Below are 27,105 nucleotides of genomic sequence, written 5' to 3' on the forward strand. Positions count from 1 at the left end.
CAGTCTGTGAGGTGTGCGGAAATGTCAGGGAAAAAAAAAAAATCAATAGATAAGGACCACATCAGACCCTGCTTGTCTGGTCTAGCGAGGGCGCATCCCTGTGGTGATGTCAATTATTTCTGCTTTACAACAAAAACACACACAAAAAGAGCAAAAAGAGTAGCTGCAAAACTCAGTGCAAGGAAGAATTTGTAGGAAACTTTCTTTTTGTTCTGACCGAGACTGTAACACTGAATAACAATTGGGACAATTGTATTGGCAGCACTTATCCCCAAATTATTCTGCTTCTTATTCTCCTCATGGTTGCCACATTTGCCAGCTAGCGGTGCAATGTAACAAGCGGTAAGGTGCATATAATTGCATATTAGCAGCAACACACTTGACTGCACGGGAGGTGACTGCGCTAACGAATGGAGATGCGTTATTAATCACCAATTAATAAAGGCGGTAGGTATCACACTCACGATGGAGCATGCAAGGCAGCTTTTGTTTCCGCTCGATGCTTCAATTCTCTTCTCTCTTATTTATTTTTATTACATTGATCCCACATGAGTTTTGATCTATTGATTTCTTACATACAAGCCTCAACCAATAAGCTGTGTTTGTTTGCACATTACGTGTGCGTACTCCATAAAAGAATGACCTGCACCTTCAGACGGAAGCAATCGATTTGCTGCGTTCATACAACCATTTTCTATTTCTATCTATTATAGTCATGGAATATAATCTATTCATATATATGCAATATTTTCCTGTAAAAATCCAGAGCCTAAAAATCAAAGATCACATATGTTTCAATTGAAAGTATGATAATGTCGAGGTAGTTTTTGGAACTATTACGAGTCAAATAAATGTGATCTTTTAATGTGTGTATTGTTTGCCAAAAACAATACTAGTACACATTTTGTTGCTGGTCAATTAAAGAAATATAAATATGCTTTTATTTTCTCCTTATGTTAAGTTGAATAGGAAAAATCATTGTTAAAATTTTTCATAAAGTCATTCAAGTTTTTGTCGCATTAATATTTGTAAAATTTCCCCCCACAATGATTTTTCTTTTCTCTTTCAGTTTGTTTGGTTAAAATCTTGAAATGAAATGTTTAAACTTAAGTCATTTTATTTTAGTTAATAAATAAGTCATCATTTGTGCATAAAAGGGTTAAACGACCTGTGACTTCAACAGAATTGACACAAAATCGGACAATTCTGATGCTGCAAAACGTTTTGAAATAAAAAGTCCAAGTAAATGATGATAAAGTGGTATATATTCACAGCAAGGTTAATGTCACTTGCATTCTACAAGCCAACTAATAAGTTAGCAGCTTTTTCCCTGGTGAAATCAAAATTTCAAATACCATCTTACCTCAAATTCAAAGAATAAAATTGTCTAAACACCATTAAAATTCAATCATTCTAAAAACATACAGCAACCAAAACACAAATTAAAAATGACTACAGGGTGTTGTGAGATGAACTGAATGAAAACAGGGTGAAGTGAAAAAGTCCAAATGCATACACTGGACATATCCGTCAGGGAAATAACAAGTTAGCTGTCTGCCATAACAAAACAAATACAATCTCCTGTGTGTTCCTGACTAGGAGCCACCGCAGTGCGTTACACGGGTCTGGCGTTTGGTTAATACAGTAAATGTGAGCACTATAGTGGCGAGAGCTAGAGGAGGGCTAAAGGCCCTTTCATTGGCTCCCCTATCTAGCCGGCAACGTAGCAGCCCACAGTGCTTGCTTCACACTGAGCGGCCAGCTGTACAGCAAATGTCCCTGTCCCTTCTCCGCCCCCAAAACTTCCCACCCCTCCGGTCGGTGGCCACCCCCGTAGGCCCAGGCTGACCGGGCCACAAGAAGGCTCCTCCCTGACTTGGCTTGGAGCTCTCGCCTGTCACCAACCCAACTTAACTGTAGAGGTGACCTGCCCATCCCCTGCCAAACAACGGAAAACTTCTCTAGGTTGTGGTTTGTTTTGTTTACTGGTGTCATTTAGGGCGATTGGAGTGATATTAAAGTACTAATTAACCAAAAGAAAAGAAGATTTTTCACCTTTTAACAGAGGAGAGCGACATTTGAAACAGTACAATAAATGGAGCACAAGTGCCCCCCCCATGTGAGGCTCCAAATGTCATAGTATACTGTGGGGTCAAAGTAAAGCAATGGGGCTTCCTGATGGCATGCTGATAAAACCCTGAGCATGCTTTTGTATCATTAAAGAACCTTCAAGAGTCCTTGTAAAACATGAAAAAATAACACTGAATCCTTCAAAGTGGCATCTTCTTCAAAAAGTCTGTTTAAGAGTTGAAACAACATTTTCTGGAAGGCTCGGACTAAAAAGTCAGCAAGGTTAATATTTATATTTTGGTAAAGTTCACATGATCTTGATATGCGATTAGGAATCTGATGAGAAAATGCATTTTCTTTTATTCAATTAATGTAAGAACAGGTGTATTGGACATGTTATGTGTCACTTGGAATTGGCAGACCAAAAGTTGGGTATAGGAATTACTCCAGAATTGACATACCTAGACTTTAGGCTATAATGTATATATTTTATTGAATTTCATTTTCCGTTATTATAACAGTACATGGCACTTTAAAATGTCAAAATGTTAATTTAACCACTACGTGTACGGTGAATAAAGTTAAACAAAGGCCTGGTAAAGGTGGTTTTGATTAAAACAGATCTCACAGGGAAAAGAAATGCCTTGACTTGGAAGTCCACCGATGCCTTTAGCTTTGCATGTTGAACTATTAAATTTTCCCCAAATGAAGATATTGTGAATTATACATAAATATAAAAAATTATACAGCGACGGCGGCAGCTGAAAGCAGTATAAATCTGCGTGTCTCTGGAGAAAAATTGGACACCCTCGATTCTGCGAGTGTGCCATGCCAAAAAAACTCTAAACTAAAGAGTGGCCAGCTGTCTTCTGGCCTGCTATTAAATTGCTCCTTGGATGGTGGCGATATCATTTTTTTTTCCTCCCTCCAAAGGAGTATCCCACCAGGTCCCCAAGCAGAGCGGCCAGCTGTACGGCAAATGTGCGCTGATCCATCTGGGCCCAGGCGGGCTGCGACCTCCATCTTAAGATGGTGCTTTGCATCGCCACCTTGCCCTCATGCTTTTTTTGCGTGTTTTTTTTTTAGCTTTTTTAAAAAGCTTTTTAATAATGGTACGTCAAATAGTTGGTCACTTTATGTGCAATTCACACCCATTTATGGCCAAGCGTCATTTCCCATGCATCAAAATGTACATGTAGTGCAACTGAGGTTGCATTTCAAGGGGCGATCGCATTACAGAGGCGGCTCATATGGATGTGTCCGGGTGGGACGGGCTAGGATTCTGTTGTTCCGTACACTTTTCACAATGGTTATGCAGGACCACATGACTATATATAGAGTTATCAGTGTGAAGTGACACCACGGAGGAGCAAGCCATGGATGAAAACAACACCCCTATGAATCCAGCGTCTGCTCCATTACCTACGCTAATAACGCTGACAGCTGAGCGGAGATGACCTCGGCCCCCCTGTTTCCCCTCTCCCGTGCAGATGGCCATTAAAGAGAGAAAGTGTCCTTTTTTCCACCAGAGATGGTATTTAGAGCTTTTCCAAATTAGTATTTTTTTTTCACTGCGTTTTTGGCCCAGATTAGTTTTGCAGTAATTTCAGGCTGGATTGGATTCAAGACCCATTCTATGTTAAAAAGATATGCTAACATTCTACTCTGCCGAGGCCACTACACTATTGCTCTCTACCTCTAACGCATGGGTGTCCAAACCGCATTGCTTAAACTCTCGGTGATTGGTCAGTTTGAAGAAAAAACAGCACCCACTACGGCCTTCTCGAAAGGTTAACTTTCACCAACATGGGCAAGAATGCTGACCTTCCTCCTTTTAATTAAAATGAAAGTAAAATTCACTAGCACACTGGCAATTATTGTCTCTACACCTCTGACAACGGTATCTTATTTGAATGGTATTTTTGTTTAAAACGCAGTAATATGTTGAACACTCACTTCATCAGTTCCAAATTACTGCAAGCTCTCACTACCAAACATGATAGTTATTATATTCAATGAGTGCAAAATGATGGCGTCAATCGAATTGGATGATTATCTCGAGGCCTATACGGATTCGTGATGGATTTCAGTTGCTTGTGCAGATGGCCATATTGTGGGCTTCCTTGATTTCGCTTTTTTTCCATGGATGTTCCAAGTTCACTTTAGGTCAAGGTGCAAGGGGACGTGTGGCTTTCTCCACATTTTACAAGTGGCTAGACAAACATATGCAGCATACAGTATGAAGGGTCTGATGGAACGCATGATAATATGGAAAACAAAGCGATGGCATATCACAGGAGTAAGATATCAGACAATAACCCAATCACCCATCCTCCTGTTATCTTAAGCTGCCCGAATTCCACTGTTACAGCAGAGCCGTGTGCTGGCGCTGCTGAAAGACATAAAGTAACCAGTAGGGGGGTTTGTTTTCTACCCTCCCAGTGTGTTCCCTGCCCGCCTTTGCAATAGAAAGGACTAATGCTGGCATGGTACTGTATTAGGCACCCCCAGTAGAATAGTGGGTGAGCAGATTGCAAAGATGAATACAAAACACACACCTACACTCTGGGCTCATCTCAGTCCTTTGCAAATGCACCGCGGCATCAAAATCACAAATCACATGCTTCTGATTGTTTATGCACAAACAGTAGGCCCCTGATAGAATTGCCTAGCCGTCCTGATAGAATTGCCCACCGTGTTTAAATTCACCTGCGCCTAGAAGCGTGTCCCAAACAGAGAGGCGGTTTGGTTCCAGATCAATGAGTCTCTCCCCCACTGAAGACAACAGATAATGCAGCGTAATGAAAGAGCCGCCAAACGAGTTGAATAAATGAATGAATAAAGGAACGTGAGACCAGAATTCAGATGCCTACTTACTGCAGGCGAGGAAAAAAATGTTTTTCAATTGTCTCGTCTTTACAAATACTACTGCCTGCATACAGATGACAAACAAAGGCAACCAAAGATTTTTGGCAAATGCGGTTACCATTTGTTCTCAAAAAGACTTTGAATCTGAATAATCTCTCATTCGCTTTGTTAGGCTGCATCACATCATATATCAGATCAAATCAAATGTACATACATACATATGACCAGATGAAGAGTGCACGATAAAACAAATAATATAGAAAAGTATGTAAATTCATAGCAGAGGAGATATTCTCTTCCCACTTTTAATCAATATTTGTAACATTTTAAGAGTCTCCACAAGCATGCTCACAACATTCACATGCAAGGGGAAATTAAAATGACTTGCTTATGTTTATGGATGCACAACACTGGGGGATGCAGTTAAAAATATTAAAGTAATTCCACCTAGTTTGGGATGTGTTCCAGAAACGTGTGAGCCTAAATGAGACAGGGTCAAATATTTTATTAGAGCTTCACACTAGTTGGTTCATCCTCAAAACTGATTAAATGTTATTTCTAAATTGAATGTTTGGATGATACTAATGATGGTCTCACAAAGTTGCCTTTCCATTCATCCCTTTTCGACAGAGCTTACCCTGTCCAATGTCGTGGGGTACCGCAGCCTATCCTTGTTAACATCGGACATAGGACTATACAGGCTTAACTTACCGCCACCCAGTAACATGGCAACCATTCCCACTCCCTTATTCACACCGCCATCGAGTGGTATGCGAACTACGTAGTACAGCTAAGTATGATGAATCTAGCATTAAACCATCAACCATCACCAACCATTAGTTAGAAAATGTAACGCATCAATGCATACAATGGTAGACATTGAAGAGGAGTCTCGTAATTGTGTTCCCCAATACACAACATCAGACTAGCTGTTTAATATTATTAAAGTATGTGAAGTTATAGTAAAGAATGTATTTAGACTGCGCAAGCAAAAACAAAAATGATGTCCTACCGAGCATATGATTGGCCACGTGAACTTGGATGTCCCATTCGCTGTAGAATACCATCTGACATTTGATGCATTGGTATGTCTTCTTCTGTAAATAAGATCAAGAACAACAATATTATTGTTCTTGTTATCAAAATTAAGCAGCACAAGAAAAACAGTCATACAAATGGAACCACCGTACCTCTTCTGTTTGTGATGGACTGGATCTGGGCATGGGGGACATTTGGGGTGTCTTTAGTTGCCCATTGCCGCTGTCCCCTGCGTGCACACTCTGGACATGGTTATGCAATTCTGCCTCAGTCTCAAACTTCACATTGCAAGTTGAGCACCGGGTTTTTGTGGCCGCTGCCGAGGATGTTGAAGAGGACGACGACGAAGAAGACACGGCTTTGCCTTTTCCGTCACCCGGGCTGAGACTCCCTCCCTGAATCCATTGAGCAGTGTTTGGCGCCGGAGTGGTGGCACCCACCTGTTGTTGCTGTTGTCTCCCTCCATTCATCGTTGGGCTGGAGCTCTTTGAACCGGTGTTGGCCACACAAGATGCGCAAAGGCCATAAGGCAGGCCGTTGATGTCCAGTTTGACAAGATCCTGCTTTGATCGGAAATCTTTCAAGCAGGAGGCACACTTGAACGGTTTTTGTACGTTATGGAGCTGCTGGATGTGAGATATAGGATTACTGCGTGCAATTGGATGGCTGGCAGACATTGTCCCTGTTTTTTGCATGTGAAAGGTACCGTGGATCTTCAGTTCCAATGTAGAGGTGACAGTTTGCATGCACACCACACACCGGAAACCCGTCAGTGAATTCCTCAGATCGGGGTGCATCTGACAGTGCTCCAGGAAGTCTTCCTCACTATGGAGAGGCATCTTACATATGCGGCAGCTGCCCGTATCGAGACTTTTGCTGTGGGTGACCTTGTGTTCGGTCAGGGTGAGCAGAGAGGGGAAACGTTCCCCGCAGATTGGACACATGTAGTGCTTGACTGGCCCAAGGTGAGTCTGCATATGTTCCCTTAACCCAGCCTCAGAAAAGAAGGTGCGAGAGCATACGTTGCACTTGTGGTTTCCTTTGATCATGTCAGCTTTTCTTTTCCTCATGGCGCTCTCACCAGGGCGAATGTTGTGGTCCCTCAGCTGGTGGTTCGTGAGAAGAGACTCCATTGTGTACGAGGCCCCGCAAATGTCACAACTATACATGGGCTCGGCAGTCTCTACCTCTTCCTCACTTCCATCATGGCTGTTCTGGGACTCCACTACCGATCCTCCTGTGGTCCCTGTCCCGTGGCTGTTGGTGAGAAGGCCTTGCAACTCGGCTTCGTCTTTCGGATGACCATCCACGCTGGATACCACCGAGCCGTTAGCACCGCAGTTCTGAGCTTTTCCCTCAAACACACAATGTTTCTCGCGCAAATGTTTTTCCAAAAGCACAATTGCATGGAAAGCCTTGCTGCAGAAGCGGCAGTTGTACTTCTTACTGTGGGTGGTGATGTGACACTGCAGCTCCACCTCTGTCCCAAATGACTCCCCACAGAAGATACAACGATGGGCGCGACCTTGGTTTTCCAGGTGGCTGTGTTTGACATGTAACTGCAGGTCTGTCTCGTGCCTGAAGTCCCAGTTGCAGGAGGTGCAGCGGTACACCTTCTTCTCATTGCTATGTTTTACAGCTAAGTGGAGTTGTGTGGACACCTTTGAGTCAAACACCTCCTGACACAAAGTGCAACGGAAGAACACAAAAGTATGCATGTCCAGCAAATGTTTCTGCAGGTCATCCACAGATGTGAATTGTTTGTCACAACTCTCACAGATGTAATACGTGGAGGTAATTGTGAAGTGTATGGTGACATGCTTCAGCAGAGACTCCTGATTCGGGAACTCTTTGTTGCACTGGGGGCAGGTGAGCTGTGGCTGCAGGCCATCCAGATGAGTCTTTAGGTGAGTCTGGAAAAGATCCAAGCTGGTATACTTGGCCCCACATTGGTTACATATGAATTCACTGGAAGAACGTGTGGCTGAGCCACCCTGTTTGAGCATGCTTGCTTGCTCAACGGTTATTGGAGACGATGGGCTGAGGGAATGGAATGTCTTCTTTCCATTGTTTATGTAGTTGAGTGCCAGGGGAATATTCTTGTGATTCTCCTTGATGTGCTTATTGAGCTTCAGTACACTGTTGAATATGGGTGAATTGGTGCAGTACGAGCAGGAGTATACCTCAACAATGGGCTCCTTAGGAGTGACAGCCAAAGGAGAGTCAAAACGCAGACTACCCCCATCACAGTGAGTCTGACGAACATGCTCTTCCAAGGTCGTCTCTGTCAAGAAACCCATGAAGCATTGGGGACAAAAGAAGGCATTGCTCTCTTTGGCCACAGGACTTGGAAAGCCATGGGAACAGCGGATGTGTTCCTGCAGGGCATTGAGATCACTCAGTATCTCAGGGCAGAAGTTGCACTGAAGGAGAGAGTCAGGCAAGCCTGCTAACAGGGCAGGATGGCCTTCAGCATTGTGGGCCTGCTTTAGATGTTCATTTAGATTTATTAATGAGGGCAGGACCTCCAAGCAAAACTGGCAGGTGTGCGCCTGCTCCGGCTTGTCCAGGTGCATGGTTCGCAGGTGAATCTGAAGCACAGCCAAACTAGAGAACACTTGCTTGTTACAGTACATACAACTGTAAGACACCTTTGGCTGTTTGGCCGCCCGTCCCCTGGTTTCTGATGAATTATGAGCAGCCCTCTTCCTCCGGCCCCGTGTTTTGGGGACAGGAGGCGCTGTTTCTACCATTGTTGAGCTGTCAACAGAGAGGTTTGAGTCTGGAGTGGTGCTTGAGACAGAAGTGTAGCCTACAGTCAGCAAAGAAGGGCTGTTACTGTGGTTACTAGATTCAGGTAGCTGGTGGATGTCCATATGGGCGTAGAGATCTTCAACAGACAAAAATTGCTCAGAGCAGATAGCGCACGAGTGGCTCTTCCGGTCCCGGCTGTGGGCTCGGTCGATATGAGTGAGCAGGGCTCCCTCATCACCGAAGGGCTCATGGCAATAGATGCACTGAAGGGTGGCGCCCAGGCCTCCGTCCTCAGATGGGGAGCACTCAGGGTGGCACTCAGCAATGTGCCGTTGAAGGTCTTCCGGGACATCGAAACCTTCCTCACAACGGCTGCACTTGCGTGTCTCTTTCAGTTTCCAGTCGTCAGCTCGACAGAGGCTCGAGCCTCCGCCCTCTTTGCCCCTATCATGTACTTGCATGTGGCCATGCAGTGAACTAGACGAGAGGAAGCCTCGGCGGCACACGGGGCACTTGTGGGGTTTGTTGGAGGCGTGAGTTTTCATGTGGATTTTCAGGTGGTCGCTGCGGGAGAAGGCCGAGTCACATTCCCCACAGTGGTACTTCTTGTCGCCAGTGTGCAGCTTGACGTGTCGATCGCGGCTGCGCTTGTGCTTGAACAGACGGCTGCAGAAGGTACAGCTAAATGGAAGCTTGTCGCCGTGGCTTTGCTCGTGCCGTTTTAGGAAGCTCAGGCGGCTGAACGACTTGTTGCAGAATTGGCACGGGTATGGCAGGCCTGGTCCCCCTTCATCCTCTCCGAAATCATAGTCTTCACAGTGTCCCGGAGATGTCTGATCCTTACTGGATGGAGACGAGGCTGGCCAAGAACATGATGGGTCGTCCTCGATGTCTGCACCGTCTGGAAAAGACATAGAAAAAGAGAGGAGATTGTCTGTGAGCCTGTTGGGGGAGGGGCATACATACGTAGATGGTAGCAACCCATTAGCCTTATTCATTTGGCTCTACAGTAAAATCACGGGTCATCAATGTCTTGTCAGTTATGTTAATTATAAGAATTGTGTGAATTTTATGTATTTTAAATAACATTGAAAAATGCCTCCCTGTCGCTGTTATTCAAAAAGTTACACTAAAACACACAATTTAAAGTATAATTAGAGAAGATAATTACAAGGAATACTTTTACCACAATTAACCTTGTATGTGGCCGTGTAATGGCTTCACCAACTGTGACTCATAACACAATTTCTGACATTCAAAGCCAAACCAAGACAGTGGGTGCATTTGAATATGTAAGCCTGGCATGAGGTAAATTAGAACATTTCTATTATATCTGAACAAGACGAAAAACTATTTTTTTTCTCTAAAAAGCAAGTGCTATTGAACCTTAAAGCAAGAGGGCGCATACGAAAAATTTTGCACTGGTGAGAGTGGGAGAGAAGATTAAATGTGCAATTTTGACCGGAGCAGTGCAATGCCTTTAGCAAGTCTCCGCCCAGAGACAAATGATTTTCATGAAAAGTTGAGCACGCCGAACATTAGTCAATACATATCCGATTATAGAATGAACATTATTATCATATTTATCAGCATGCAAAGCTGTAAGGCAAATGATAATGGTAGACAAAAGTGAGTATTGCAAAAAAGATGCAAGAGAGCATCAAGTGTTTAATAACGTGTCAAAAGAGTTCCAATGGTAAAAATGTTGAGCAATATTATGAAACCTTGAGGCAGAAACAGCACTGGACAAAACGGTTTAGAGGAAATTTATTCAGAAAAGCTTTGCATATTTAGATAATTGGATGTGTGGATTGAAAGGCGCGAGAGATGAGTGTCTGATGAAAGATTATTCCTGGAATAATCTATGCAAAGTTTACATGAACATTTTGCATTTTGAAAACACTATTTCTGTCACTCAAATTATGTGTGAACCATCGTGTATCCACACTGGAGTGCGCACACATCCCAAACTGATCCACATTAGGTCAAAGTCGACCTTAAAGCAGCATCAGGGAGATTATTTATTGTCCAGTATGCAGAAGTTCAGGACTGTCCTCTGGACTGATCACATCACAAAGTAATGAGACTCCAGTGCTAGACTCCAGTGCTATACTCCAATTGTACTCTCAAATGTACTTTGCATTGTTGTATTTTACCAATCTATTAGACAAAAACCCCAAAAGTCTACAAACTCTGGTTGAACATTTCCACCACCCAATATATGGAAAACACCAGGAATAAATGGTTAGTGTCTTACAAAGTGGCTGTGTAGCTCAGCGCCCAGATGCGCACAAAAGGCCCTGGGCTGGCGAGACCTAACGCTGGTGTTAGAATGATGGCCAAATGTTTGTTAGATTGAATTGCGCACATGTTTAATTCCTCTTTCCTTGGCTTTCTGATTAAATGAAATAGTTTTACAATCAGAGGTAGAACACCATCTGTTGCACTGGCATTTAAGTTTTGGTGGAAAATTACTTCTTGAAAATCCCTGTGTGCATACCTTACTTATTCAAGGGCAAGCAGGTGTAGAAAATCACGGGGGACACCAACAATACTGCTCCCATATGTGTTACAAATACTTGATGGTCTCCCGACAGGCAAATATGCTGACATTCCAGCACACTGTTGCATTGTACAGTAACATGACTGGAACACAGCATTTCCCCCAGTTCAAAAGGTTACAGGCCACTTCTTCCTGCTGTCCAATTCCAAGTGTTCCGGACTTCCTTACCTAAATAAAACAGTGTAATCCCAACCCTTTCAGAAAAAGCTCTGTCAAAAGGTCAAAACTTCGAAATGGAAAAACAAGAGGAAACGGCAAAGATTTATGACGGGAGGAGGGGACGCGGTGAAGGAAAAGCTCTTTGCAAGAGCCAACCTGTAAAGAGTTGAGCTGACAAATCTAAGTGTCTCTTTCTCTTCCCCTTGCTGTTGTTTTTACAATGTGATACACCCTTCATCAGGATATCATGCCCTCTCCGAACACTTGCCCCCCATCAGAGCCTATCTTCAGGAAACAGATGCAGTCGGAGGACGCCATTCCCCTGTCCCCACCCCCACCATAAACTGCTGAACGAGAGCCCACCTCCACACCGGAGCCCTCCCGAATAGCTACCCTCCACCGCTGGCGAGGCGCCCACTCGATGGATCGCTCTCTAGTTGCAAAGCCCGCTTGGTTTGGAAGCCTCCATACGAGGCTCTCTCTCTGCTTTGCGGGAGGGTGGCTGACTCAGTGCAATGCCCTCCTCCACAGAGGGGGTGGATCTGCCCTCTCTCCCATGGAGACATCACATGAAGAATGACCCCGGCCAATGCCTTAAAGTCAAACATATCGGCGTGGATGCAACGCTATAAAACAAACAAACAAATGGGTCCGCATACGAGGTTAAATGAAATTCGACAAACCTAAATGAGGATGTGTTTGCCTTGAGTCATTGTCAAGCCGTCAGACCATTGTTAGCTCATTTGATTGATGTCAATTATTTATTGAGTGCAGTTACTCAAAGGACATTTAAATAGAAATTTAAAAGAAGATCATGTCTTCGGCAAAGAGAATGAGTTATCATGCGTAGATAATACTTTGGCAGGTAATATTCAGGCATATCAAAGCTAGATCGCAGGACAATGGACACTTTGCTTTTACTGTAAAATCAAACACTGAAGTTGTTGAATTCAGAACTTGATCTGATTTTTGCTTTTACTATTTCCCAGAGCAGTTTTGCTGAAAAGCGTAGAGATAAACTCAAATGCCTCTGAACATAAGGAGGTACAATACGGATTCCAACTAACATTTCATCACGAAAAACGCTCGATTTGATCTATTTGATTTTGTACAAGAGGGAACATATTTGGTTATATTTTAAGTTTGATGCTTGAGGTCAGAGAGCACAATCTAAGAAAAATCAAATATTTACTTTTGCTTATGTACGGCATTTTGTGAGGGTTAACAAAATCTAAATATTTTTTAAATTAAGGCTCTGCCTAAACATCTACTAAAGTAAAACAAAAAGTACTAAAAAGCGTCCAAAGCATGTAAAACTGCACTACTTTGGATCCATTTTCTAAAAATGGTTTAATCCTTAAGAATGTTCAAATATTGAATCCATATTGAAAAATCCAGTGGGAATACAAATTTTAAGGAGGTAAGAGTATTTTCAGTAAAAGATTATTTCTGTTTCCATTATTTGCAATGGAACAAAATAGTCTGAAATCTGAGGGCCAATAAATGCATTGTACTGTATTATTTATTGTATGCATGTATTATTTATTCATTATAAATATCTCTCGTGGCTGAAAGGTTCTACAGGTGTAAACACGTAGTGACTTAATTCTTTGTTGTTGTGGCAAGACAATGCACGGAATTGTCTTATTTTCTAATGCAGGTTCATTCGCTTACTCTCTCCCACACATACAGAGAAAACAGAGATAGAAGTCCAATGGCCAAAACAAGTATGTGAACAACGGTGGATGAAAGCGCAATCCCTCCTCAGGAGACCGGTAGAGGAAAGAAAGAGACAGACTTGTTTTGTTTTTTTCCCTTCTTCACCCTGACAAGAAATGCCCAGGCCTCAGCAGCAGCCTGAGTAAATAAAAGAACGGGCCTTACTTCCCAGTCTCTCGGGCCGGGGGCCTGTGCACGCCAGCGCTCTCTGTGCTGCTGCCAAAGGGGATGCTGGGGCCTGAAAAACTACACCCTGCAGCTGAAGGGCTGTCTTTGTTGGACTGCCAAGGCCTTCCTGAGCATCCTTCAGCCAACAGACTGTCACATCCTGGGAGGAAGACCTCCATCTTAAGGCCTATCCCTCCTTGGGAGTTCTGTCCCCACCCCCACAACGCCACCACCACTCGGTTAAATGTCTCCTGTGTGAAACAAAACAACCCCAGGCGTAGGGAATGAGCAATAGTCGTACATTAGCTGGAGGATTGATCAAGCATTCTGATTTTTGTTTGAACACAAAGAGTGGTTGATGTCATTTTATAAACCGATTTCTGCGTTTCATAACACATTCCAAAAATTCTAACCAAACCATCATTACGTGTGTGTAAGACAGACGCAGAGCAAGCAAAAACATGGCTGTCACTGTTTTGAAACTGCAACCATTTTTTTGACACAGAAGTTATACAGTCTTATCTTTTTTGTATCACAACCTACCAACAAAGCCACAAACAATACACATCTTTCGATTTCACTACTTGTTTTAAGGGTACTAGGACGTCTTGTCGAAAGACGTTTGGTCCCCGGACGTTTGGTCGACCGGACGTTTGGTAGAACGGACGTTTGGTAGAACGGACGTTTGATAGAACGGACGTTTGATAGAACGGACGTTTGGTAGAATGGACGTTTGGTCGCCGGGTTGTTACTGTTGAAACCAGCTCTCAAAATTCTAATCATGAGAGAGAGAGTGAGTTTAATATCTAAATATCTAATATCGAAATATCAACAGTAAACTCTTTGTCATAATTTGACAGCGAGCGAACCCAGCGATCAAACGTCCGTTCGACCAAACGTCCGGTCGACCAAACGTCCGGTCGACCAAACGTCCGGGGACCAAACGTCTTTCGACGAAACGTCCGGTCACGGTTTTAAGATAGGTATAACATAGTCCCACCACCCTTGTGAGGGTAAGCGGTACGGAAAATGAATGAATGAATATATAGTGCAGTTCATAAAATTTCATTCGTGTAAAAACACTATCATAAAAATATAAACAACTATATTTATTGTAGAAATAACCTTTTTTTCTTAGCAGGTCTAGCGGTTTCCTCATAGCAGACTGAAGTGTTCTTTGTGCTCCGCTTCCTCTGTGTTCATTCATAGTAACCTTTCCCAGAGTAAATACTCCTGTTCAAATAAAGTCCTTAAATCTGGGAACAGGTCGTCTGCCATTTTTGGACTCCAAGACCCAGAGGATACATTTTGATTTATGTCTACAATTAATGTAGTCGGGTCTTAACCAATTTTTTTAAGAGGATGTGGTTTTACTTCTCGGATGGCACAGTCGTTCTTTGAAATAGAACTTGGTCATTTTTAGTTTTCATTCCTAATGAGTAATCAGATCCTGACAAATTTGACAGAGTGGAAGTGGTTGGCCAACAGTTCAAATTGTATTTTATAGCTGTCAAAAAAAATAAACATTATACACTATTACTAAGGTGTGCTAGACTCCAGTCCGAGGCTCATGTAAACTACTACATCTGCGTCTCTGCTTGTCATAAGAAATGTTTTGAGCGTGAGTGCTATTTGTTGGCACATGGGGGATTGGGAATTTATTGAATAAACAAAAACCTGACAACTTGTCTGATGTAACACTGTGACCTCCTTTCATATGCACAGACGTGATCTTTTCCTTTTGTATTATTATTATTATTCCAGTAGCTAGCTTTCCCCGCGAGACAATCGTATGTGTCATCTCAGCATTTACCTTTCCTGATGCCCACATAGTAGCGTACGTCTGAAGAACACGCTCATCATGTACAGCACGATTTGATTATTTAATTTCTTTAGCACCAAGGCCCTACTTGACACTCATCATCTAAGGACTGGCAGTGATTATTTGCGTCAAACGCTGTCTGGACTCTGAGGTCTCGGCGTCCATTACGGCAGCACCCTCGCGGCCCCGCCTCTCCGCCACAGGGAAAGCGGCAAAGCGTCAACTACTTTGTCCACATTAGCTATGTCCCCCAGCTCAGACAGGCACACTTGGTCACTGTCCCAGAAATCAGAGTACCCCAGTGGCACACCGGGAAAGTTAGACAAATGGAAGACCGTAGCCGAGGAAAAGTAGGGCGGCTGGTAATCATTTCCTATATTTTTTTTTTTTTTGGGGCTGTGATAGCAAGATTCAATGAAAAATGGATTACATATGGTGGACATGGTACACCATACTTCCACAAACAGACAGAAACTGACAGGCTAGTTAATACTGTATTAGTATATACCAGGGCTGCAACTATTCAAGTAGCAGAATAATCGACAAGCATTTTGATATTGTACCTAATCATTGCAAGGCATTGTTTACCTGACCAAATCCTTTTCTTTGAGCCTTTAAACAGCACATATGCTGATTTTTTTTAGTTCTCGATGGAAAGCAGACTGATTATTTTTAACGAATCAAAATTAGAAATTTGCAAACATCTCTTTCTACTCTGAGAAACAATTGCACACGTGCATAATATCCATCTAATTTTCCGTTACAATACACATTCACAAAAGAAATATGAAGCCTAAAGTACAAACATGAGCCGGTGTCAACTAACCGCAATCTTAACTAATCGGTTCTTAGTTGAATATTCATATAATCATGTGTGGGTGTCTACATATATACTAGAACATAGTATCATGTAAATGATAATGCGAACATTAACATAAAAATTCAGATAACTGGCTATGCTGGAGGCCAAAGCGCAAACAGGAAGAAGGCTGTCCTGCAGGTCTTGGCTTGTCCAGTGGCCACAGTGAGCCTCGCAGGGGGAGAGAGGAGGATGACAATCTGTCCCCCAGCATGGCCCCTCCATCGCCCGCCTCACTGCACTGGCTCTAAGGGAGGACCGGGTTGTGTGTGTTGTTCTCTCAATACTGCGGCAGATCATGTGCAAGATCCAGCAATCCATTCTATGTTGTGCTGCTAATGTCTGCTCACTGTGTGCTCTGCGTACGTTTATTCCCATTCTCTTTTACTTATTCAGGTAAATATGACTAATGCATCAGCTCAGAGGCAACGTATTGTTTTGTGTGTAGAAATATACCGCCTCGTTAAAGTTTTCAGAGACGTGACTCAAAGCTCAGCAGACGGCCAATTCAGTGGGTCAGTGGTGGAGGCCGAGCACTTGGGTGCGAAATCCTGAGAAGGTGCTTCTTACATGCATCCGTATGCATGTATGTACATCTATGTGTAGGTATATATGTGCAGGTATATATGTGCTTATGTATATGTATGTGTAGGTATAGATGTGCTTATGTATGTGTATGTGTATGTGTATGTGTATGTATATGTATATGTATATGTATATGTATATATATATGTGTGTATATATGTGCTTATGTATGTGTATGTATATGTATATGTGTGTGTATGTGTGTATATATATATGTATCTGTATATGTATATATATATTTCAGCAACACGCTTATTTATTTATATATTTATTCATGTATTTATTTATCAACGTATTACCTATCTATTTATGTCTAACATGTCTTTCCCATTTCTGCATCCTAACCCTCTTGCTACTGTGACAATGAAATTTCTCGAATACGGGATGAATAAAGTTATCCAATCCAATCCAATTTCAAATACATTAAGAAAACGTGTTTGGAAAATCCTATTGTCAGACACCACATAAACATTTTCTTAAACAATCACCCTATAGTGTGTGGGGTTGTCAACTATCAAGATTGAATTTTACTTCTGGTGATCAGAAACTTGTTCAATGATTAGCATTACAAAGGCTCACATGGTTTGTTTGCAATCCATTTGGATAAGAACGTGTTTCACGATAAAATGTGACAAAAAGCATTTCATTCTAACCTTTTCATTGTCTGTCATTCTGCAGTATGTGCAATATGTGAAATAATAGAAATATAGATGTCAAATTCATTTGCATTCAGAGAGGCTCGAAATGAACATTGCATTGTGATTTTCCTTTGATGAAAGAAAATAGTAGAGGTGTACATAAAATAAGAATCGGTAGCTGTGCGCTTCAGCTGCATTCAGCAAAAACAACATCTGCCCCTCCTGCTTCTTGACCTGCGACTTCTATTTTTCCCCTGATTAATACACAGAGGCTCTATTTGATATCTCCTCAAAGGTGTCCATGCTTGTCAGTGGCAGAACAACGGGAGACAGGCCGGGAGGGAGACGAAAACAAGGAGAGCAGTGCGGAATGGGAGGGAAAACACACACACACACACACACACACACACACACGAAAAAAAACAAGCATCTACTCAAGCAAAACGATGTATTTTCATGCATCCCTGTCTTAAATGTCAAGATTTCTGAACCCTCAGTGACTGTGGTGGAGACAAAACTCCAAGGTCCAAAAGAACCTGCATTTATTAATAATTAGCCTCTAGACAGACACTTCCACTGCCCTCGTTCTAAGAGAATCAAGTTCTTTTCCAGCCATTCTTCTCCTGTATTTTGTTGGCCCGAATCCCAGCGGCGACCAACGAGCGATTCAAACGTCGCATCAGCCTCGCCGCTCCCTCTTCTCCTTAATCATGCCTCTAATACCCTCCAGATGAATAAACAGCTTCATCCCTTCTCTCTGTGCGAGCCAGAAGGCTCCTCTCTGCACTCTTGAATCCAAGTTCCAAGCAGAGAGCAGAAACAGAAGTAGATAACAGGACGAGAGCAAAAGATGACAGATGGAAGGGTGGATCAATGTGGGAAAACGGCGCGACGGCAAAGTAACAAAAGCCTCGGCGAGATTTTCTGCTTTTTCCCAATAATTCTTCTGATCTCTCACTCGACACAATTACCACTGTGATGATTCTCCTCGTCTTTGAGTAGACTCTTAAGGATGTGCTTGTATTTTTTTCTGGTTCTGCAACCTTGTCGCCTCACACTGTGTCCACAGACTGCACAGGAAGGGGGGAGGGCCTGGGAGGTTGGCGGGTGGCTGTGGAGGGGAGGCGGATGCTCCCTGGAGAACAGAGCAGGCCATGGACCAGCACTTCCCTGGGCCCACTAAAGCGTGCCAGAAGACTCCCGACATGTGTGTACAGTATGTGAGCACAAATGGCTGACAGATTTCAGGGTTTGCTTTGTTTTCCACCCGCCCATTTCTATTGTATCCAGGCTGTAACCTAATGCTAATAAGTACGGAAATACATGTGTACACACTCCTGCATGCACGCGCCTGACTATGTGGAGCAAATTGTTCCCCACTTGCATCTTCGTGAGGCCGGAATACAAGTAAGCAAATGACTACGGGGCATTTTTACTTATTCATCCATCATTGCAAATTGATTTATTCCTGTTTAGCTATTTATCAGCGGAAAAGGGGAAAGAAAAACCAAAAACAACAACTATAGATTGTTTTCGCCAAGTGGGGAACTTTCAGGGTCATTGTCAAGAGAAAAAAACTGATGATCGTACATTGTGAAAACCTTCCTCATTCTCCTTCCTCCTTCCAGGTCCTTAATGGAAGCTCCTAATTTGCAAGAAGGCAATCACTGCTCAGCTTTACTTACTCAGTAACACATCACCACCTGGGAGGCTATTTGAGTCTCTCTCTCTCAGGAGAAGAATTTAAAAGAAACGTTAGCCAACGACAAAGGGACTCAGTGGATGGGAGACCTCTGCCAAGGCCAAACTTGGATCAGCTATAGGGTGGACATTACTAATGGCATACTATTCTTACTTTATATGTTATTTTATTTGCGCCTATTCTGTTCAGCTGCTTGGACACGTAGAATGTTAAATCGGGGTCTTTTTAAATGCAGAAACAGCTGACACAAGGGAATTTAGTATCCTCCCTTTGCAGTTGTTTATATCGTGTTGTTTATTCTGAAAATGCAGCTGGACAGAAAAGGGTTTAAAGGGGACAGAGAAAAACAAAGAGCAATGGGAATAATAATACAAAAACATCTCTGAATATATATATGATACCCTTACCGAAAGGACAAAGAGGGGAGGGGATACACCTAGGAGCCAATAGGGATGGCACGGTGATTGGCGGCCAGACGCTACTGATTTCACATTCTTCAATTAATATTCTGTGATTTGTGTTACAATTGATGTTGAAATGCAAAAATATGAACTCAGGCATTGGAGACATTTAATGCCATTGAAGCTGCAAGAACATCCATCAGACTGTCCATCCGACTGCATTAGACTTTTTCTAGGCTGAATTGCCTCTAGGTATGAGTGTGAGCGTGAATGGTGGTCCGTCTCCTCGTGCCCTGGGATTGGCCGGCCACCAATTCAGGGTGTCCCTTGCCGGGTGCCCATAGTTAGCTGGGATAGGTAACTACCCCCGCGACCTGTTCACCTACACATTTACACACCAAAAATGCTGCTGATTTGCAATGTGCCACCAACCTAATTGGGGCCATTTAATGTCAGTGCCTTGCTGAAGTGCACTTCGACAGTGGGCAGTCAAAGCCAGGGAATTGCACCGCTGAGCCTTTTGTTCCCAGGACAACTCGAGCTACCAACTGCACCACGGCCGCCCATCATCTAGGCCCCATATCATCTATCACTGACAGTCAGGGCGGTATCAGATAATTACATTTTTTCTTTTTCCTTTTTTTTCTTTTTTTAATCTTCCCTTTATAGACATGATGTGCGGTGCTAATACCAGCCTAATGTATATTTCTTCTGTAGGGCTATAATTGGAATATACAGTGAGGAGGTAATAAAAATGGTACGGATGCTCAAGTTGATATCGGAATTATCAGGAGAATATTACATCTAGGGTGACCTTTAATTAAATTTGGTGTGCAAATATGGTGATGAATCAGCAAGGGACAATTGCCGACACATTGGAAAGGCAACAGTGGTGAAGTCAATTGGTCAGAGGTGTGCTGCCTGTTGTCAAATTTGCATTCCTTTTAGGGGGCAGAGGTGAACTTGTGTCTGGAGTGGGGGGCTAGGATAAATGCACTGCGCAAAAGTTAGGGTTTCATGTTGATGCTCAGGTCAAGTCTTCTGTTTAGTTTTTATCTTAGATAAAATGCTTCAGAAACACAATAAGTAATAGTGTTGTTCTTTGAGGGGAAAAAACAACATAAGGACAAAGCGCACTTGGCATAATTGTAATGCAACATGACAAAAATGAATCATGGCTTTCTAAATATGAAATTCTCTTGAGTTAGCCCTCTACCTTAGCCCTTTACATTTGTGAATATAAAAAGGAGATGATACCGTAATGTGCAAAAGCCACTAATTATATTTATGGTTCATGTGACTTTTACAGCATTCATGAAGTTAAAATTCTACATGTGTGTAGAAATATTAAGTTAATTAACCACAGTTTATTATATTTTGATGAAATACTCAACTATCATTATGTAACTGATGATTTAATTTAATGTACAAGTTGATCAAATCACCCCACTTAACAAGAGAAATAATGTTCAACAATGTGGTTTAATTACAAATTAGGACTTTATAACCAAATAAAAAAGGACAATAAGAAGACTGTTCTGCGGTGGAACTTTTTTTTAGTTAACTACAGAGATAAATAAAATTAAATAATATGGTTAAGTGGTTCGTAATATGCCTCAATTTGAAGATCAGCATATGTAGGAACTGGGATAATTAAACTTTTAAATATGAGAGGATAAGCTTATTTTCGGGGAGGGAAGAATTACCTGGCTACTAATTGCGGCGTTATGTCTATTTGAGGAACTAAAAATAACCTAAAACTGTAGCCTAAGATAGCATTCATTCATTTTTTAACATCGCTTATTCTTGGCAATGTCACGGGGTACAGGAGCATATCTCAGCTGACTTCGGGAGAAAGGCGGACTACATCCTAAACTGGTCACCAATCAGTCGTAGGGCACACACGGAGACAGACAACCATTGCAACCCACACTGAGCCAGAATCAATCCCACGCTGGCCGCACCAGTCTTAGGCGGATGAACCACTACACCATCAGGTGGCTAATATGCAAGCACGATTGTTTATACAATATTTGTTGGACTTCACACATGCAACATTCATAGGCACTTTCTATTAAGATTCCCTCAACGTTAAAACCTCAGCCTCAGCCTTGCCTCAGCTAACCTTTATCCTATAGGGTCTAATTAATGTTAGCCTTTTTGAAGGGAATGACATTGCCTTCTTGTAGCCCAAATCCCCCAGTTTCACTATAGAGCCGGACTGCCTTGTTTAGCATCAACCATGGCTACTCGTGCCTATTTGGAACTGCACTTGGAACACGAAGATGGTTTAATTATTTACCAACAGTAAAGAGGGGAGGAAAGGAGGAAAGAGCAATGTATCTGGTACACACGGAGAATTATTTTGAGTTTATAACATTGGCTAGTGCAAGGCTAAAAAGCCGTGTGCGGTCGATTGGTCGCCGGTCTTTTGGTCGCGGTCTTTTGGTCGCCCGGACCGCGACAACGGGCGACCAAAAGACCGGCAACCAAAAGACCGGCGACCAAAAGACCGACGACCAAAAGACCGGCGACAAAACAAGGTAAAACAACACGGTCTACGCATCAATAAAAGCCAACAATGGCCATGAGCAGTTTCACTGAGTGGATGTATGAGTCTATAAGAGTTTGTAGGTACATGAGTTGTCCCTTTAAGAAGGTACGTCAGTCAAGGTCTTAACAAGTTCTCCAACAAAAAACAATAAAAGTCCGGGAAATTTTGAGCTTTTCTTTAGCCTAATAATTAATAGGGCATTAAGTATGACTAAATAGTAATTTGCAGTTTGTATTTAGGGAATTTGAGCAACGATTTAAATGGTAATTATCAATAACCTTACGGGCGACCAAAAGATCGGCGACCAAAAGACCGGCGACCAATCGACCGTGTACCCTAAAAAGCATAGTATTTTGGTAGTTCATGTGCACAATGCAATCACTGTCCTTTTTATACTTGCAAGTGTGAATCACAAGCAGTTCCTAATGGAACTCCCAGGTAGTTGCAAATTATTTGGGTTGCAATATAAAAATAAATAAAGGAATTAGCAAAAATGCAAAAGGAAATATCCCTTGGATTATACTATATTTCATATAAGCACCATAGCACACCGTATCAAACTTTTACTTCACCAGTAGTTTTGTCTGTGTATCAGCTAGAAAAGTTCAAGAAATATTTTAAACAAATACTATTGACATAATTGCATAAATGTGTGTGATATGGGTTTCCTTTTGGTGTACAGATCAACTGCGTGGAACGTGAGAGAGAGATTTTTCCCAGGAGGAACTATAATGAGTATTGTAAATTAATTAAAAAATACATTTCATTTGCATTTTAATTAAAACATTCTCAAACAGGGTTACACCCTTTTGGTTTGCCCTAAAATAAAAAGTTGAGTAAGTACTTAGTAAGTATCTGGGTATAGTATGCGGCACCTTTGCTATAAAATTATTAATGTCTTAATATTATTATGGCACATTTGGTCTACCACAGCAATGGTTTTCTAGGTCACATATTGGCAACTTTCAGGGGCACCCTTTAATCAATGCCAAAAAAATGAATAAATTAATTCATCTCTTGGAAGCAACTGCGCGATTCTAACTGTTTATAGGATATAAAGTTTTCCTCACATTTTTAGGTAGTTAAGATTTCCTTTTTTCAGATTTAACATGTACATGCACAAGTCTCGAGGAAGCCTATAAAATATTACAATTTGTGTTTCAAGGCAAGGTTTTCAAAGGGTTAACTTGGGGCAAAGTGTTTGTATGCTATCTGCATCTCTGCACAATATAACAAAACATGGAGGATACAAAAGGGAATACATCGAGAGGGGGGGTGAAGAGACAAACCAAACAATAAGCTCAACCACATGTGACAGAGTTTGACTTTGTGTAACGCATTTGCAATGTCTGTGTGCGTGCGTGCTGAAGTAGGAGACAGCGAGAGGAGGGGCAAGCGAGATGAAGACAAAATGCAGAGAGGGAGCGGAGACAAGAGGGCAGCGGAGACAAAAAGCAAAAGGCAGCAATCACGTGTGCGCGCGGGCCCATAACAAAAAGCTCGTATCGCCGACAAAAGGGAACACACGGGGGTATTTGCTGAGCTGTCGGCAACGGCAGCATCCTATGAAAGTTTATTAAACTCGCGGCCCGTCAAGAGGAGTAAACTATACGACTGGGGGCAAGGAGAGAAGAGGGGGTGCACAGGGACTGAAGGGAGGAAGCTAAAATAGAAGAGAGAAAAATTCTTTTATTTCAGCCATGCATTAAGTCACCTCCCCATTGAGCTCTACTCCCCTTCCTGGTGTGGATAAAGCCCTCCCTCGGGGGAGCTGCTGGTAATTTCCAGCTTTTCCAGAAACTCAGGTATTAGAAAAGACCACTTGGGGACTTGCCACAATATACCTTCACAATTTCAGACGGTCTAGAAAAAAAAAAGTGGGGGTGGGTTGCAGTAAAACCCTTCGAGGGTCCCCCCTACCACCAGCCTAGCTCAAATTTCTGAAGTACAGACATTGTGTGCGTGTGTGTGTATAAGGACGGTGGTCCCCTTGGGATTGAGCACCAGCAATAGAAAATCCACTGCATGGAGAAGAAAAAAGCATTTCCTCTCTGGTCTGGCAGGAGTGCTTTTTCTCCTCCTCCTCCTCCTTCTCCTCCCCTGGCTCCCACCAGAGGCTTTTTACAAAACATGTGTTGCTGACATGTTGACAGATTGCTCAGTGAAGTGTTAGGCGCGTGCACATGGCCATTTAGGGGGGGGTGCATGGCTTCCTCGCCAACATCCTCTACCTGAGGCTCCATGTTTTATACATCATGTGCACCAACTTTCTCTCCCGCCCTCACGCAAAGGGAGGGGACGTGGGGGGCCAAACATTATAAAAGGTAAGTTGTGTCATTTGCGATGCGAAGAAAGATGTCGGTGGAGCGCAGGAGTGAGGGAATAGCCAGAAAGGAGGTTGGGATAGATCCATCATGACGTCACATGATCGCAGTTGTGAAAAAAGGACGTACTGTATGATGTTTAACAATATACAAAAAGAACTGCCAATCTTGCATAACCTTTGAGGTCAAATTTGTTCCATTTTCACTTGTGTTAAATCTCCTTTTTCCTCTAATGTTCACGACTCTACATAAAATTACATATATTATTTAGTTGCTACAAATACTGTGTAGAATAGCTGTTCTATGCCACATTTGAACCATGTTTACACATTTTGATTTAGTTTTTAATTTACCATTAGGAAATACTATAAGAGTCTGTTTTTTTGGATTACTATTAACTCATTGTCTGCCATTGAGGGCGATAGATAAGAAGCTCTCCTAGTACACATGAATAAGGCATCACTGTAAATGAGCAAGCCAGTCTTTCAAAGAGGATATGAAGCATTTCCAAGAACTGTCTGTGTTTCCACCACATTTGAAGAGGTTCACATATAAAACGAACACCTATAGGTCTTTAAAATGTCATGCGGAATCTCAAAAAAATTAAAGATTAATGGTAAACATGAGTAACAGAAGTCAATAAAGAATCCGCCCCTTGGCACGAGCACAGAATGTTGAATTGATGTAAGGCCAACTGCTAAGAAAACCTAAAAATAGCTATAGTTCATCATTTGATATAAATAACTATAGTCAGGCATTCCAAAATGAACATAGTATTGAAACGAACACTGAGTGGGGGCTAAATGAAACAAAAAAAGGGCAGCAAAGGCACCCAACTCAGGGTATCAGGCTACATCGACAGCGCCCGTCCTAATCGCCCTGCGGCTTCCAAAAGTGCTGCCGTGGCAACAGGATGGAAATGGGGATCATAATGTATTCATGGTGCCGGCGACCTAAGGGGCTGCGGCGCGCGCTCTCCAGGGACCGCACTTTACCCAGAGCCAGACGTGTCTGGGCAAAATCACTCCGCGCAAGACGACGGCGGAATACTGAGGAGCTGTGAAAGGATAAAGGGAGGCAACGGAGGAGAGGGAATGCAAAGATGGAGATACTAGCGCAGAATGAAACAAAGATGGAGACACGGCTCGGACAGTGGGTAAAAACATCGGAGAAGCGTAACATTAAAGTGGCTGGAAGTGAAGCCATGATTGGTGGGGAAATAGGTCTTGTTGGGGATGAGTGGCTCTACCTTGAAAAGCTGTTCACTTGAACAGTGGAGAAAAATAAATGGCAGAGGAAATGGGCAGAGATGATCAGGGCCACAAAGGAGACGCGGCCCTTTGACCAGGGCGAGCACGGATAAACGGTCAGTGCACTAAATGAACAGGAGGGGACGGAAGATTGATGGCCAAAGAGATGGATGGTTCAGTGGGACAGAGAGCTCTGTTAGCCAACAACGCACATCCTCACCGCTAAAATAAATCTAAGGACTAGTGAGACGGCTGGTGGGATGAGATGCACTCACTGACCTTTTCCATCCTAATCAATCTCCTGAGCCACCATGCACTCATATACATAAACATATCTATATTTGCAGATTAAGGAATCACGGCAGGTTTCAGCAGGGTAAAAGTTGAAACTACAACTCAGATGACCGTATTCTACGGACTATAAGTTCATAGTTTAGCTGGGTCTGCGACTGTTTTTTCTCTGATCACCAATAGCCTATGTTGTTTTTATAGGCTATTGTTATCTGAAAAACTGTTATGTTAATAGATTACTATTTAGCTTGGTGTTCTCCATTTTATTATTTTAATGTATATTTGTTCCTGGTTTTAGATAAAATAAAAAAAACACGCCCTCCCAAAACTACGACTTACACTCCAGTGTGACTCATATTTTTTTGTTCATTTTTCATTGTATATTTTATAGCTGGTCCGACTACAAAAGTATAAAAAAATATGGTAAATAAAGATTACTCAAAGAAAGTCAGTAGAATTGATTATGCTGTAGTTTGGTGTTGTGAGAATACCAGTATGCTAAAGCTCAAAGACACAAATTATTAGACGCACATAAGGGTGTAAATTGGCTTGGTAGTAGCTCACCTGAAACATGGTCTAAAAAATAAAAATAAAGCCGTTGCTGATGTGTAAATGAATGTATTTATGTCAATGTTTCTGCTGCATTCAAATCCTAACTGCCACTTTCATTACATGTACGTTTCCTTTGTTTTTAATCCATTGTGAAGACACCGCAAATCAACTGACATTTTTTGATGGCATCAGGCTAAAGTATTCCGTCAATTACTGTCTACATTTTTCAGCTTCTTGAAATATTTCTGTCAGACGAAAAAGTCATCTATTGTTAACCTTTTACTGACACATAGCTCATAATGTTGAGTGCTTTTCAACATTTTCCCTCTATTTTTGTAAAGTATAAATGATTTAATTCTGGAATCTGTTGACTAAAATATTTTTCTGTAATTACAATTAAAAGAATTTTGCATTTATTTAAATGTATTTTTACCCAAGCTACTCATAGCAAATCTTATGCACCTCCAATGGGCAAGCTGCTGTATTCTAGAAGAGAAAACATTAAAGAAAGACCTAACTTTAGGCTGCATTTTTATTTCAAGGTCTTTTTTGGGGAGTGGAAGCATTGCCTGAAGCTGATAATGCAAATGCACTCTAAGTCTTCCAAAAATGAGTGGATTCACCTGCAAACTCCTGCCCGCACTAACCATCCTCCACACGTAGTGGACCCTCAGGCATTGCACCTAGGGCCACAGACAACTCCCTTGTCTGTCCTTCCTCTTTTCCTTGTAGCTGACAGGGTCTTGGACTGCTAAGCTCCAACACGGACGGCCGTGTTTGTGATGGTG

General features: G+C 42.3%; 1 protein-coding gene across 5 annotated transcripts in view; it reads right to left on the reverse strand.

Moving 5' to 3' along the window:
• Positions 1-27,105, reverse strand: part of LOC144085297 (zinc finger protein 521-like) — a 106,738-nt gene that overhangs the window by 48,134 nt on the left and 31,499 nt on the right. For all 5 annotated transcript variants that reach the window (XM_077614408.1, XM_077614407.1, XM_077614406.1 and 2 more), the window contains 2 exons: positions 6,129-9,631; positions 5,951-6,035 (listed from right to left, as the gene is read on the reverse strand). In XM_077614408.1, the coding sequence (XP_077470534.1) occupies positions 5,951-6,035; positions 6,129-9,275 (3,232 nt within the window). In that variant the 5' untranslated portion in view covers positions 9,276-9,631. The remainder of the gene's footprint in view (positions 1-5,950; positions 6,036-6,128; positions 9,632-27,105) is intronic.

Source organism: Stigmatopora argus, chromosome 12 (genome assembly GCF_051989625.1).
Source record: "Stigmatopora argus isolate UIUO_Sarg chromosome 12, RoL_Sarg_1.0, whole genome shotgun sequence".
Lineage (NCBI taxonomy): Eukaryota > Metazoa > Chordata > Actinopteri > Syngnathiformes > Syngnathidae > Stigmatopora > Stigmatopora argus.